The sequence below is a fragment of the Alexandromys fortis genome, unplaced genomic scaffold, assembly GCF_014885135.2.
Source record: "Alexandromys fortis isolate MF-2015 unplaced genomic scaffold, M_Fortis_MF-2015_v1.1 scaffold_15, whole genome shotgun sequence".
NCBI lineage: Eukaryota > Metazoa > Chordata > Mammalia > Rodentia > Cricetidae > Alexandromys > Alexandromys fortis.
In genome coordinates, this window is record NW_026067911.1 from 5762068 (window position 1) to 5777015 (window position 14948).

Consider the following 14948-nt stretch of genomic DNA (forward strand, 5'->3'; position numbering starts at 1 on the left):
TCTCCTTGACCGGCAGAGGTGTCCGAGTTTGCGTTGCCTCTGTTAATCAAGTGTTAAGAAATGGAGACCCACTGAAGTGGCCCCATGGTACATGCAAAATGGTTAAATTTAGGAGTTAATGCTGTCCACAGCAACAAACAGTTGACTGAAAAAAATTATCATACAGACTTAGATATGTGCATATTTTAAATGTGTAAAAATCATGTTTTTGTTTGTTCTGTTTCAAAAATTATGCCCTTTGAGATTGCCAAAGACAAGAAAAATAAAGTGGGGGAGGGGGGAATGAATTTCATTCTGATTGGATGCAAACCTTCTGGAATAATCCTAAATCTATTAATGAAAGAGATCCTCTGTCTCCCAATATCCAGTAAGCCTTTTCTCAACAACATCCCAGATGTCATTGGGCTTCAAGCCCTGCACATTCTCAGTCCAGCGATCTAGATGCAGACCCATCACCTTCATCCCTTCTCAGCCTTTTGGCTGAGATCGAGTGCAGTCCAATCCTCAATACTAGAGCTGGAGCACAGAGATAGGCCCAGTCCATATCCTCACACTGCAGACGGCAGACCAGTGACTGGGTCGGGGCTTGCTTGCATCCAATCAGAAGGAAATTCCTTTTTAAACCAGAGTGTAAGGTCATCAAAAGTAAGGACTTGGGGCTAGGGAGATAACTCAGTTAATAAAGTGATCAAGAAAAATTCAATTAATAAAGCCATGTAAGCATGAGGGCCTGAGTTCTTCCCATAGAGGAACTCTCATGGGAACCGTGGTCTCAGTATCATCATAATCTCAGTCGCTAGGAAGGTAGAGGTGGGTGAGCCACTAATTAGTGAGCAGGGGTTCACTAATCAATCTACTCTAATTAGTAAGGCTCGTGTCAGAGAAGTGAGAGACCTCGTCTCAGAAAGCAAGTTGGCCAGCAACTGAGGAACAGCATCCCATGACGACCTATTTCCACATGCACAGGTATCCATACAGACATGTATCTATTTGAGCACGTGAGGGCTCTGTCTCTCACACACACTTCCTCCCTAGCATCTTAAGCGGTGCCCGGAACTAAGCAGGTGCTCTATAGATACGACTGAGGGAGGGTCAAAGACCTAAAACAAAGCCGGGAGGTGGCCTGAGAGAAAAACTGGATTTTGATGACACTTGAATGTATCTATGGTTTTGCTTTGAAGTCTAGAATCAGACAACATTCATTCTGTAAAATAGAATGGCGTCCTAATGGGCCCAACAGACTGGTTCTCTGAACAGAAAGTGCTTGAAGGAAGCAGAAACAAACAAACAGAACAAAACCAAAAAGGACATTGGCTGTTTCACAATTACCCTGCTTGTAATGCAGAGAGGGGATGGGAGATGGGAGAGCAGAAGAACTGGTTAGCTAACACCGGGAAATTTCACGCTGTTTCTTTTGTGCGAGGAATAAGACACAAAAAGCATCTTTATTGTTTTGATTTAAATTGGCCTGTTAGGGAGAAATGGCTGCTGTCTTGCCAAGTCAGAGGAGTGGCTCACTTCGCCTTGGTGGCTTGCAGCCTAAGAGTCTCTCTCTCCTTTCTCTTTGTCTAAGTCCCTGGGGCTGTGCAGGGCTTTAAATAGCACCTTCCTCTGCTTTAAGCTCCCTAGTTAGAGGGTGAGCTGCTTCTAGACTTTGACCTCGCGAAAAGGATGTCACCTCAACCAGGAGTCAATTTACTCAGCAGCGAAATACCAGTAGTAGTGGTGGCCTGGCTAAGATGGGATTGGAGGCAGGCGCCACTAACTCTAGCCCACGATCTTGTTTAGGACTCTGCCTTAACTAAATCTATTTCTGGGTCTCTCAGCAAGCAGGTCAAGACACAGCCCTTTGTTTTCTGCACCAGTTTGAGTTTGGATGTCTCATTTGCAAGCCAGCAGTAATAAGAAAGCAGGTCTCAGCCGAGGGATGTTGGCAGGGTCAAGAATCTACGCCAGAAAGGGCTTAAATATTTAATAGGTTCAAAACAAGACCATCATTTCTGTTAAGCCAGAGAACTGTAAACAAAGCTGAGAGTGGAGGTGAATGCCTGAAATTCCAGCCCTGGTGGGAGGGGTGTGAGGGAGGCAGGATTTCAAGGTTGTTCTTGACTGTTAGAGGTCAGTTCAACTTGTCAGGAGGGAGAGAGAGAGAGAGAGAGAGAGAGAGAGAGAGAGAGAGAGAGAGAGAGAGAGAGAGAGAGAGAGAGAGAGAATACAAATTGATAGATAGGAATTTGAAGTATGAAAGAAACAGATTTACTTTTTTGATAACGTATTCAGTTTTGAAAATCCAATGAGTCTTTTCAACAAATGGCATTGGAATAAATGAACATCTAAATTCAAAATCAGAAAAAAAAAGGAAATATCTGGATTCATGTTTCAGAATTATAAAATTGCCCTCAAAATGGATCACAGACCTAAACAAAAAAATATGAATAAAAGCCTCTAAGGTAGCTGAGGAGGAAAATATAGATAACCTTGAACTTGGCAGTGATTCCAGGATGCAACACCAAAATCACCAGAGGAGAAACCTGATCAACCGGATTCCATCTAAATGAGAAACGTGTTCAAAAGACACTGCTAAGGGAATAAAGAGACAAGTATGGGGCAGGGAAGCAGAGACTCGCAGAGCAGTTTCCCCTCCCTCCTTTCCTCCAATTCTCTCCTCCCACCTCTCATCTACACCTCTCCCTCCTTCATCTACTCCTCCATTCTGACAGGGGCAGGCTTCCTATGGGAGTCAACAAAGCCTGACCCATTGAGTTGAAGCAGAACCAAGCTCCTCTCCCTCACCAAGGCTGGACGAGGCAACCCAGCAAGAACACTTCAATTATACACTAAGAAAACAAACAATCAAATAAAAAACAGGCAAAAGGTCTAAAGATAAACCCGAGCAAGGAAGATACACAGATGTCAGATGAGCACGTGGGATGATGCTCAGCATCCGATGTTGCCAGGGAACTGCAGATTACACAACGACACACTTCTGCACACCTAACTCTCCAAAATAGAAAACACTGGGGGCTGGAGATGGCTCACTGCTGGAAAGCACATGCCACCAAACCCGATGGCCTGAGACCACGTGGTGGAAGGAGAGAACTGACTCCTACAAGTTGTCCTTTGAGTTTCACGCGTGCATTGTGGCGTGCACCCCTCCCCCTTCCTTAGAGTCAGTAAGAGTGAGACTGTATACAGAAAACACCAGTGACAGTGGGTGCTGACCATGTTCCCACTGCAGAGCAATTGGAACCCCTCTCTACTGGAAAGTTTAGGCAGCCATTTAACAAAACTATAGATTGTCTTACCACACACTATCACAGTCTCTCTCCGTGGTGTTTATCCCAAGAAGCCCAAAAGATTTGTCCACACAGCAACTTGTATGGAAAAATTCACAGAAGGTTTATCCATAATTGTGAAAACCTTGAAAGCAAGTAGGTTGTGCTCCAGTAGGTGCAGTAACAAAGTTTAGTATAGCAAGGTAGGAAGAAACGAGCATTTGGTCCACAGCAAGATGAGGAAGAAGCTTGAGTTCATGTTGCTGAATTAAAAAAGAAGAAAAGAAAAACAATCTGGAAAAGGGCTGTATCCTCCAGAAAACAGGAGACAGTAAGCTGAATAGTGACTGCCTGGGGCGTCAGGAGGGAGGAAGAGAAGGAGACGGAGCACCAATTTTTAGGGCAGTGGAGCTTCTGTTAGTCTCAGTAGCTGTGGAGCCTGTCCTGGAACTTGCTCTGTAGACCAGGCTAGCCTTGAACTCACAGAGATCTGCCTGCCTCTGCCTCCCAAGTACTGGGATTAAAGGCGTGCACCACCACTGCTGGCTGGAACTTCTTTCTGATGTAGTACATGCCACACATCAGCTTGTTAAAACAGCTAGCACTACGACATAGAGGGAATCTTAGCGTAAGCCATACAGACACAGGTCAGCATCAGCGTAACAAAGTCAGCAAGGCAATGGTCCTCTGGCATGGGCTATAGGGCTCTTAACCACAGACGTTTGCGCTAAGTGTCACACACTAAACAGGGTGTTAAGGCTAATAGAGGAGACGCTGTTACTCAGGGAAGGAGGTGTATTTTAAAACTATTTGCTACATAATTTTCCTAGTAATTCTAAAACTGTTCTCCAAAACTATGAAAACTAAAAATAAATAAAAACAAAATAAAAAAGTTATGTAGACTGCGTGTACCCAGAAATGCCACATCTAGTATTTTATTCTGTAGTTATACATATTCCAATCACAGATTTATTTCAAAGAGTCATGTGGTGTTACCGGGAATGGCAAAAGCCTAGACAGCTACATGTACATTAAGAAAGAGTCGGTGGAATAAATGATTCTTTTACCTGAGCTGCTATGACATCATTAAAAAGGAGCAGCCATGTGTGTACATTAGAAACAGGTTTATGTGTACACTAGAAGGGACCACATGTGTACACTAGAAACAGGTTCGTGTGTACACTAGAAGGGGCCACGTGTGTACACTAGAAGCAGCCACGTGTGTACACTAGAAGTGGCCATGTGTGTATACTAGAAGGGGCCACGTGTGTGCACTAGAAACAGGCATGTGTGTACACTAGAAGTGGCCATGTGTGTACACTAGAAGCGGCCCCATGAGCAAAGAACTGCTGTCTTCTTTGCTTATGAATCAAGCCTAAGTAACAAGAGTTACAACTAGGTCTTCAGTCACTATGGATTAAATAAATGAATATGGAATGATTGATTCATCTTAAAAACAAACTTAAAAATGTGCATATAGTTTTCCATTTAGATTTTAAAATATAAGTATGTGCATGAATGTATAGATGTATATTTCACATCAAAAGGGTCTTTAACATTTTGGTGGCCATGCAGGGCATGGTGGCTCATGCCTGTAATTCCAGCAGTCAGGAAGCTAAGGTAGGAGAGTGACGCGGGATCGCCATAATCGAAGGCCAGCCTATGCTACAGACTGAGACTATACCTAAACAAACAAAGAGAACATATCATAAAACGACCAATGAAGAACTAAAGAATGCTGCAAACGTGGGCAGCTGACAAAAAACAGAGAGAAATGACCGATGCTCACACTAAGAGATCTCTGTGAGTTTTGTTTTTTTAATTTAATTTTATTATTTCTTAAGGTTATTTATTTATTATGTATTCAGTGCTCTGTCTGCATGTATCCCTGCAGGCTGGGGAAATGGCTCGTGACACAGATGGTTATGAGCCACCATGTGGTTGCTAGGAATTGAACTCAGGACCTTTGGAAGAGCAGGCAGTGCTCTTAACCACTGAGCCATCTCTCCAGCCCCTCTCTGTGAGTTTTGAGGCCAGGCTGGTCTACAGAGTGAGTTCCAGGACAGTCAGGAATACATAGAGAAACTCTGCCTCGAAAACCAAAAAACAAACAAAAAACTGTACTTCTAGCACAGAAGAAAACACAACAGAATGTTCTTGGTAACCTGGGTAAGGGCAAGATAGGCAAATGTCTTCAAAAGAGGACACAGAAAGCAACGAAAAAAAGGTGAATACATTTAAAACTTCACAATTAAAAATATATCTTTAAAACATTTCCAATAATAACAAAGTGTTCCTCAATACCCCGTGCTTCCGGGAGAGAAGCTGCTCAGAAGGAAGAGTAGACACATGTGCTCTGTTTGTAGAAACATAAACACATATCCCCTTCCTGGACACCATTCCGTCTTCAGTCACTTTTATAAATATCCAGCAAGGTAAGATACTGCCTGTTATATTTAACTAAGCATGATGCAAATCAGTGCAGATGGCACAGATATGGGGAATGGTACTCATAGACAGAGTGAGCAAAGTTTGCTGCGTAGACTCAGTGAACCACAGTGCAGACACTTTTCATCACTGAGCTCTGAGTTCAGGGCTTGGAATCAAGAGAAAAAAAAGGGGACTTCTTGTTTGCCACGACCAACAGGACAGTGAGGCATCCTCCTTAACCCAGACACACCTCAGACCAGGACTCAGTTTTAAGTGAAGGAAGCCTGGCCTTCACTGGGGTTTTCTTACTGATTGTATTTCAGTTCCATGTATTCTGGCTTCCTGGTGGGTACCTCCAGCCAGTGACTAGGAGCCTGTGTTAATAACCCCAGTCATGATACGTACATGAATGACCAGACTTACTATGGAGCTAAGACACTGGCATTTGCAGGGAGGGCCCCATAGAACAGAAAAGACCCAGGAAGACGGCCACTATTGCTCCCATTGGATGGTGATGAAGGCAATGCAGTGAGTCGGGGGAGGGGGGGAGGTAAAGTCTGTTCAATAGATAAAGAAGGGAGGGGAGGAAGAGGGAGGGGAGGAGGAGGGAGAGAAGGAAAGACGAAAAGGAGGGAGAGAGGGAGGAGGATAGAAAGGAGAAACAAAAAGGGGAAAGCTTGTTTATTTATAGAAAAAGGGAAAATCATCCTTTACCACATACCATATACAAAACTCAATTCAAGATAAATAATAAACTTAGTATAAATTAAAAGTGTACTTCTGCCAGGCAGTGGTGGTGCACGCCTTTGATCCCAGTGCTGAGGAGGCAGAGGCAGGTGGAGTTCTGGGAGCTCTAGGTCAGCCCGGTCTGCAGAGGGAGTTACAGGACAGGCTCCAAAGCTACACAGAGAAACCCTGTCTTGAAAAATTTTAACAAAAAACTGTACTTCTAAGCCAGGTCTGGCGCACGCCTTTAATCCTAGCACTCTGGAGGCAGAGGGACGCAGGTGGATCTCTGTGAGTTTTGAGGCCAGCCTGGTCTACAGAGTGAGTTCCAGGACAGCCAGGGCTACATAGAGAAACTCTGCCTCGAAAATCAAAAAACTGTACTTCTAGCGCAGAAGAAAACACAACAGAATGTTCTTGGTAACCTGGGTAAGGGCAAGACAGGTAAATGTCTTCAAAAGAGGACACAGAAAGCAACGAACAAAAGGTGAATACATTTAAAACGTCACAATTAAAAATATATCATTAGAACATTTCCAAATATATCCGTAGATTAGCCACCGGAGGAGGAAATCTCTGTGTCTGTGAGAGGAGTTTGCCTGGGACACTAACAGTTCCCACCGCGCCGCACAACAGCCCAAACAGTGAACGTGGAGACGATATGTTCTACTCAAACTTCAAACATAACAGAAGAATCGTTTAATGATTTTTGAAAGGTAACATTCATTGGCATATAAGGTTGTCCGTTAAAAGGAAAATCATACAAAAATCAATATCTCTTTTCCTCTATTAACCATATCCTAATTTTAGACAACCAAGTTTGGATAATTACAAGTTACTAAAAATCACACAAAAAACCTGAGCTACTTGTAATTATTATGTTTATTTCACAACTTTAAAAAATATAAACCATTAGGTATCTTGAAAAACATACACAAAATAATCATTTGGCATTTACGATAATAAAAAGTAAACTAAAATGGAATAAACAACACAAGACAAAATGACCTCTGCCGTGCTGGAGAGATGGTCCCGTGGTTAAGAGCACTGGCTGCTCTTCCAGAGGTCCTGAGCTCAATTTCCAGCAACCATATGGTGGCTCACAACCACCTGTAATGAGATCTGGAGCCCTCTTCTGGTGTGCAGGCAGACATAGAGGCAGAATACTATTTACATAAGAAACAAATAAATTTTTGAAAAAAAAAAATGACCTCTGTCAGGAACATGGACTGGGGTCATGGGATGTGGTGGATCAGCCCTGCCATTTTTTCCCATGATCACGTGTCACTAAAACCTATTCCATTTGGTACAAGAAGACATGCAATAGGTAGATAATAACATTTTCAATTTAGTTTCCAACATACTAATTTTCTTTTTCCTCAAGGAGACAAACTCAATGCAAGAAGAGCAGTGAAACCCATGGTCTGTGGAGCACACGAGCAGCTACCTCCTCCCCTTCTGACTCTAAAACACACACACGGGGGAATGGGACGAACAGTGCACACAAAAGCCACCATCTCCATGTGGCTGTCTCGGGTGGGACGAAATAAAATGTAAGCCCCGCCAGCCATATTTCAGTGTGCACTAGACACATGTAACTAGCGGTTGCCGCCTTGGGCACCACAGATATAGAACAGTTCCACATCACAGAGAGTTCTTTTGCACAGCGCTGGGTGTGGGAAGTGTTTCTTCTCCCTCTGCTGGCCAGTACGTAGGCTGTGAGTAGAAGCAGCTCCAGTGGCGATCTCCCAGGATATTCCTGGATTGACAGTGGAGTTGCAGGAAGAGAGGTAGCATTTCTGAGCACAGAGTGCCTTCCTCCATGTATGAAAGGGATGGCCTTTGTGGGAATCAAACACAAAAACTTGGTTACCACCAAAATTTAACTAACAGGGATATGATGAAGGGGACCAAAAGGGAGCAAAAGGAAACAACCTATACTGATGCCACGACAAAGCTTCAAGAAGAGGCCATGAAGACCCGCCACCTACACACACATCCTCCCCCCCTCCCCCCACAAATGTGCAGGCTCCAGGATACTTGATTAGAAAATCCTGGTGCAGGGAAAGTCAGCTGTCCAGAGAGGAAACCAGTCCTGACAAACATTTCCCGAGAACTAAGAAGACATCTTCACTCTGTTCAGCCACACCCCCTCAAGGTGACAGGGAATCACAAGTTTCATCTTTCTTGAACTATACTATGTTCCAGAGCATAGACTTCTGGTTGTCCACCCAACATCTACCTGCATTGTTTTTATCTAGAGAGCTCAGATTTTGGTTGAAGACAACAACTCTATCGTTAAAGAACCCTACAAAGGACAATGGCCAGCAACATAGTTCTAGTCAATGAGAAAGGGTCTGTCCATGGAGAAGCTCTTTAGAAAGAAGTGAATTCAGACTGTTTTTCCTTTCAGCTTTCTCCTCCCTGCGAGGAGCCATGGAAACCATATCAGAATCTGGGGGGGGGGGACACAAAACGGCCTATGGGGCCCAAAAATGGGAGCCTATTTCCACCTTGTCTGAAGGTCAAAGAGTTTCCCTTTGCTCAAAGTTGTTGCCATTCTACCCTGAGGAAAGGTCAGAGTTGAAACTTCTGTTCCTTTAAGTTTATTGTCTGTTTCCACCTCAAACAAAGGTCCCACCTAGATTTAGACCAGAGAGTTCTGCTCTGTCAACAGGTGTGGCTAATATCCAGACCTTGTATTTCAGGACTAGAGAAGTAGATGTGTTTCTACCCCTAACAAAAGTCTAAGGATCTAACTAAGTTCCTACTTCCTTAAGGAGATAACAATGGGTTCCACCCAGGGAGGGATCACTGGACCGCCCTCCTGGTACTATCCTGTGTTTTCTGTTTTATTATTTTCACTCATGTCTTTGTTCTCTTTACTATTTTTCTAACCCATGCCCCTACCCTGGTAAGTGATATTTTTGTGGAAGCTGGTCTCTGACAAATGGCATCACTACATGGGGTGACAGGTGAACCCTGGAAAATGGTGGCCAACGTGGGGCAACAGACGCCCCACAAATTCCAATGCTCTTATTGTTTTAATTGCAGATTCAGCTTAGGTAGGCACAAATATCACAGGCTAGCCGAAAACGTTACTTTGAAAGTACAGAACCCTGCAGTTACTGTCTACATCCTGCGTCAGTATAACTAGAATTCTAAAAGTCTCTAAATCGTGATGTAGGGGGAGGGGGGGATTTCCAACTATCCTTAAATGGCTTACCCATTCACAATGCTCAAAATTCTCGTTTATAATTGAATTCCAGTGCACTTGGTCTGAAACTAGACAGAATTGGAAACATAGAACGCTGCATTAAAAATAGGGTGTCGCATGTTTTTTGCATACCTTGTTCCAAGTTTCCACCTCTGCAATGAACCAAAAACAAATCCTTTCCTCCCAGAAGCCCATGCACAGGGTGAACGCTGGAGAAATCCCCCATGCTACACGTGGGACTGCAGCAGATGGCATCGGGCCCACAGCCGCACCTGGCCTTGCAATTGAAGTAGAGGCATGGGGAACCCACTTTATGAGACATTTTAGATTTTCCAAAGTGGGAATGTGGTAGCATTCTCATTCAACTTAAAATGATCTTCTCTAGTCGGAACTGCACAACCATTGCAATCACAAGTTTCGACATCAGCAAACAACCAAAATTGCCCTCGTAAGATGTGAAGTCATTTTAAACAACTAAACTTTAGACCTAATTATCAAATAGCAACATTTGAAATAAAACATTAATAATGCATCTAGTCTTATGACCCATAATGAAAGAAATTTGCCTTCTAGCCTTCGTGTTGCCCTTGTGTTGAAAACAAAACAATAATATTGTATAATAAAATTAGGTTTACAAAATGAGCAGTTATTTTAAGTGTTCCTGACTTAAATGTTTTAGTGCTAATTCATATTTACCTTATCTTTCAAAGTATTATCGACCAGGCATGGAGGTACAGCCTCATCAGGGGGATGAACCAGGCACCTGGTGTGTTCCAGGGCATTCTGGACTCTATAGTGAGGCCCTATCTTATTCATACATATATCAGAATTCAGGGCTATTAGAACTAAGGTGGGGTCAATGAATTGAGTAATCCATATATACAGGAGGATTGTGGATGCCAATACATTAGATCTAGCTCAAATGTAGTTTTTTGAGCCAAGCTTAGCGGCACACTCCTGTAATACCAGAGCTGGGAGGCAGAGGCAGAATGACAAATTCAAGGTCAATCTGGCCCCCAAAACAAGTCCAGGCTAACTCGGGCTACACAGCAAGCCCAGGCTAACTCAGGCTACACAGCAAGCCCAGGCTAACTCAGGCTACACAGCAAGTCCAGGCTAACTCAGGCTACACAGCAAGCCCATAACTCAGGCTACACAGCAAGTCCAGGCTAACTCAGGCTACACAGCAAGCCCAGGCTATATATCGAGACTCTGTGTCCGGAGAACAAATAAACAAAAAGCATCTCTGCTGTGGAGGATCAGTTTGGGGCTGGGTCTTGGAAAATGGTGATTGGATTAAAAAAAATAGAAAAGGCAATTCATCCACAGTTGTGGAATTATCAAAGGTGGAATTACTAACCAGAGGGCAGGGCAAAGATGTCACCAACACATTCTGAGGGCAGATGTGAGGAATCTTAATTCCTCTGTTCTAGAAATAAGTTCCAGGGCCGGGCGGTGGTGGCGCACGCCTTTAATCCCAGCACTTGGGAGGCAGAGGCAGGAGGATCTCAGTGAGTTCGAGACCAGCCTGGTCTACAAGAGCTAGTTCCAGGACAGGCTCCAAAACCACAGAGAAACCCTGTCTCGAAAAACCAAAAAAAAAAAAAAAAAAAAAAAAAAGTTCCAGGTAAAAGTCAGGTGAGAAGAATAAATATCCCGAGTGGGGCTACATAAATGAGAACATAGTAACTGACAAATTAGTGCAGCGGTGATAGAATTGCCCTGTGGAAAGGCAGCCACTCCTGTAAAACTACAGAGATCAGCCTAATACAGAGATGCCCAAGTTTTCTGTCCTCTCCAGTCAGTGAAAGGTTGGGGTGAATTACACTCTTGGACCCCAGGAGCCCGGGACTACCGGGAGGATGAAAAGATTACAAAGTCAAGAAGCCAAGCTGGTGGTTAAAAGTAATTTATATCCTGATTATTTACAAAGTATGAAATGATTATTTTCTGCCCTTATAAACAAATACAATTGCTCATTAGTCACTCCCTCATTCATTGTCCATGTTCATAATAACCATGCAGCCTTGTAACGAAACATCACTGCGTAGAGATGAGCTAATTAGAGGACTATTGTTCAAATCACAATGCAGATTCATGGCTACTGAGTTTGCAATTCAGACTGGAAACCGAAATCAAGCCTCACTACATCTTTGATAAAGATGTGACAAGGAGATAAGAATTTACCGGAGAAATAATAGCTAAAACAAACCATTGTCTTCATTTAAGATTAGCTTTATTATGTCAGAATGACTTAGAATATGTCTATTGTCTCCAACCAAAATCGTTTCTGGTAGTTACCCCCCCTAGACGGGACTATTTTCACTTTCGTTTAAATTACCAACCATTTCCCTTCTGTGTAGTTTCTGTATGATCAGCCTTGGCAAAACATGATGTTGTGGGGTTTAACTCTCCATAGACTGTGTGTGTGTGTGTGTGTAAAATTAGTGTTTCCATGGCATAGTGTGTCCCAAACTTTCCCTACTGAAGACAAATTATATTTGCACCTTCATTCTATTTTCAAAAACGGCGGGGGGGGGGGGTGGCTAGTAAATTTGCAAATGCTCCTGGCCTCTTTTTCTAATTCCCACAAGCCCCATCATTCCCACGGTTCCCACAAGACATCACCTTGAGTTCTTGATTCTGGAGGAAGCTCTCTGATTCAGAGAAGAAACCCTCAATTTCCAGGTTCCTGCCTCTTGCATCCTGACCCTTCTCTTTGATAGGCCCTGGATCTGGAGACACCCAGCCTGAGTGAGAGGCCCCAACATACCTTTCTCGAGAAGATTTCCACCAGCCACTGTCCAACTTTGCAGGGCTGTGATCGGAGTCAAGGGTACCAGCCTGGGTTCGGATGATGTAGATCTAAGAAAAGCGTTGGATATGATGAATGAAACGATCTCTCAAACTAACGTTGTCTGACCTTGTTTAGGGAGCACAGGTGGGTTTTACTCCTGATGGTCAGCCTTTTCCAAGAGGTCTGATAAATTAACCACGGGCAGGCCTCTCCTTTCACACAGCTCTTTCTGCTAACCCGACCCTCTGCAAAGCAGCCCCTTTTGCCGGCCCTCCAGGCCGCGTCCAAAGGTCATTTCCCAGCGAATCATTCTCATATTTACCCTCTGATGTCCCAGGGTCTAAACCCACCTTTGACTACCCCGAAGGTTAGACTAGGAGTAACAATCAAAAGTAGAAGGAAACCTCCCACCCCCAACAGGTCCCTGAATCATTTCTCCCGTGCACATTGGAACGCCCCTCAAAGCAAAGCTCACACCCTTCAGACATGTAGATAATTAATTTTGTTGGAAGTGGCTGAGCTGAGTTGACTGAATACTAGACTTTTGCACAAATGCAGTTGGTCTGCAAAGAAGAGTTCGCAGGTGTGCATACCATTCTCGCCCCCAAACTGACCTCCAACCCCTAGTCTCCCCTCATGGCATCAGGCTTGCTCTAGAAGAACTCTGCTCCTTGGCCAGACTCTTGTCGCTGCGATCCCCTGCCCTGGAGCGGGTCCGGAGACCCGGGAGGAGCAAAGAGTGTGTCCCCCTGCCGCCACTCCCGAGGGGTGTACCTGAATCCCCGCGGAGCTGAGACCAGCTCAGCGCTGGGTTACACTGCTTGCTCGTTATTGAAACCCCACGGTTCCCGGTGCAGTGACAGGCGCCCGGGCTGCAGCGTCCCGGCTGTGTTGGCCACCGAGTTCTTCAGCTGCTTGATGACCACGAAGAGCAGGAGGAACAGGAGGAAGAGCAGGAAGAAGAAGAGCGCCAGGTAGAGCAGCAGATTCAGCTCCCACTCCATGCTGGGCACCGCCCGGGCGCTGTGCGCTGCGTTTCGCCTGGAAGGGCTGCGCGCGCTCGCCCCCGGGTCCCCAGCTCAGCTGCGGTTCGCCTGGCCTCCGCGGCTCCCCAGGAGCGCCTGGACCCTTGGACCAGATCTACGAGCGCCGCGGATCTTCTTCTGCGTGGAGATAGGCGCTAGCTAGCTTCTCCAGAGCGTACTTCAGCGGGTGGAGACAGGAGAAACCTCCCAGTATCCCCGGGTGCCTGCAGGTGGCTTCCTGCAGGTGTCCTTAAGACTCCCATTGGGAACAGCTATTGGAACTACTGTTCCCTCCCTTTGTAATTAATGTCCCTGGTAATGTGTACCACTTGCACTCTTCCAAAAGAGGCACAGAAGAGTTAAAGGTGGAGAATTAAAAAAAAAATTAAAGAATTAAAGAAAGTGCCATCGGAAGGTTGGGAGATGTTCCTTGCTGTGAACAAGAGTCCATAGTTTCACTTCAAGCTGCCTTGCCCGTTAGAATTGCAGAGGCCATGTAAGACAGAGTGCATTTATTTTCTCTTTGCTATAGGTGTCTACAGAAACACTAACAGCAAAATGAATTTCAAATGTCATATTTTACAAAAGCTTTCTGTTGCTGGCTTGAAATTCAATTTTCTTTCTTCTTCTTTTTCTTCTTCTTCTTCTTCTTCTTCTTCTTCTTCTTCTTCTTCTTCTTCTTCTTCTTCTTCTTCTTCTTCTTCCTCCTTCTTCTTCTTCTTCTTCTTCTTCTTCTTCTTCTTCTTCCTCCTCCTCCTCCTCCTCCTCCTCCTCCTCCTCCTCCTCTTCTTCTTTCTTATTTCTTCTTCTTCCTCTTCTTTCTTCCTCCTCCTCCTCCTTTTGTAAAAAGAGAAACAAAATGTCTTCAAGGTTCTTTGTGAGACCCCCACCTCAACAGCTCTGTGTTCAGAAGAACCAGTATCTCAGATGGTGAAACTCTGACAGATATGAAGTTCTTTGTTATCGAGTGGGTCACTTAGCTTTTCGGCCATATCATAAAATGTGTAAAAGAAATTCACTTTAAGGAGCACAGGGTGATTTCGATCCATCATTTCTGGAGTTTGGGTCCTGCTCAGCTGGATCCATTTGCTTTTAGGCCTGCGAGAAACGGAAGCACCGGGCATGAGCCCCAGGACAGGCTGCTCGGTTCAGGCAACCAAGGAAAAGTAGAAGTGGATGGATTCAGGGACAAAATGCGCTCTTCAAAGCCACGCCCTGAGTTTAGGCCCCACATCCCGAGAGCTCATTCTTGCCTGAATTTATCAATGGATTCATTCATCCATCCACCGATGTCCTTCCTGGCCTCATGGTCCAGTCACCTCTCGATTGCCACTCCCGGCTGAGAACCACTCCCTCGACAAATGCAGCTTTTGAAGGACACTTTACACACAGACCATAATATTGTGTAACTAAGTACCCCAAAACTCAGTGGCTAAAAACAGCAAGAATGTTAATAATTTTTGCCAGTTACCTGTGGG

At 44.5% G+C, this 14948-nt stretch overlaps 1 protein-coding gene across 1 annotated transcript; it reads right to left on the minus strand.

Moving 5' to 3' along the window:
• Positions 1–7165: 7165 nt before the first annotated feature.
• Positions 7166–13648, minus strand: Smim43 (small integral membrane protein 43). The gene is made up of 3 exons (XM_050138459.1): positions 13220–13648; positions 12422–12513; positions 7166–8271 (listed from the first exon to the last, which is right to left on the minus strand). Exon 1 carries the CDS (start codon positions 13447–13449, stop codon positions 13258–13260), a length of 192 nt encoding a protein of 63 aa, XP_049994416.1. The 5' UTR covers positions 13450–13648; the 3' UTR covers positions 7166–8271; positions 12422–12513; positions 13220–13257.
• Positions 13649–14948: the final 1300 nt, after the last annotated feature.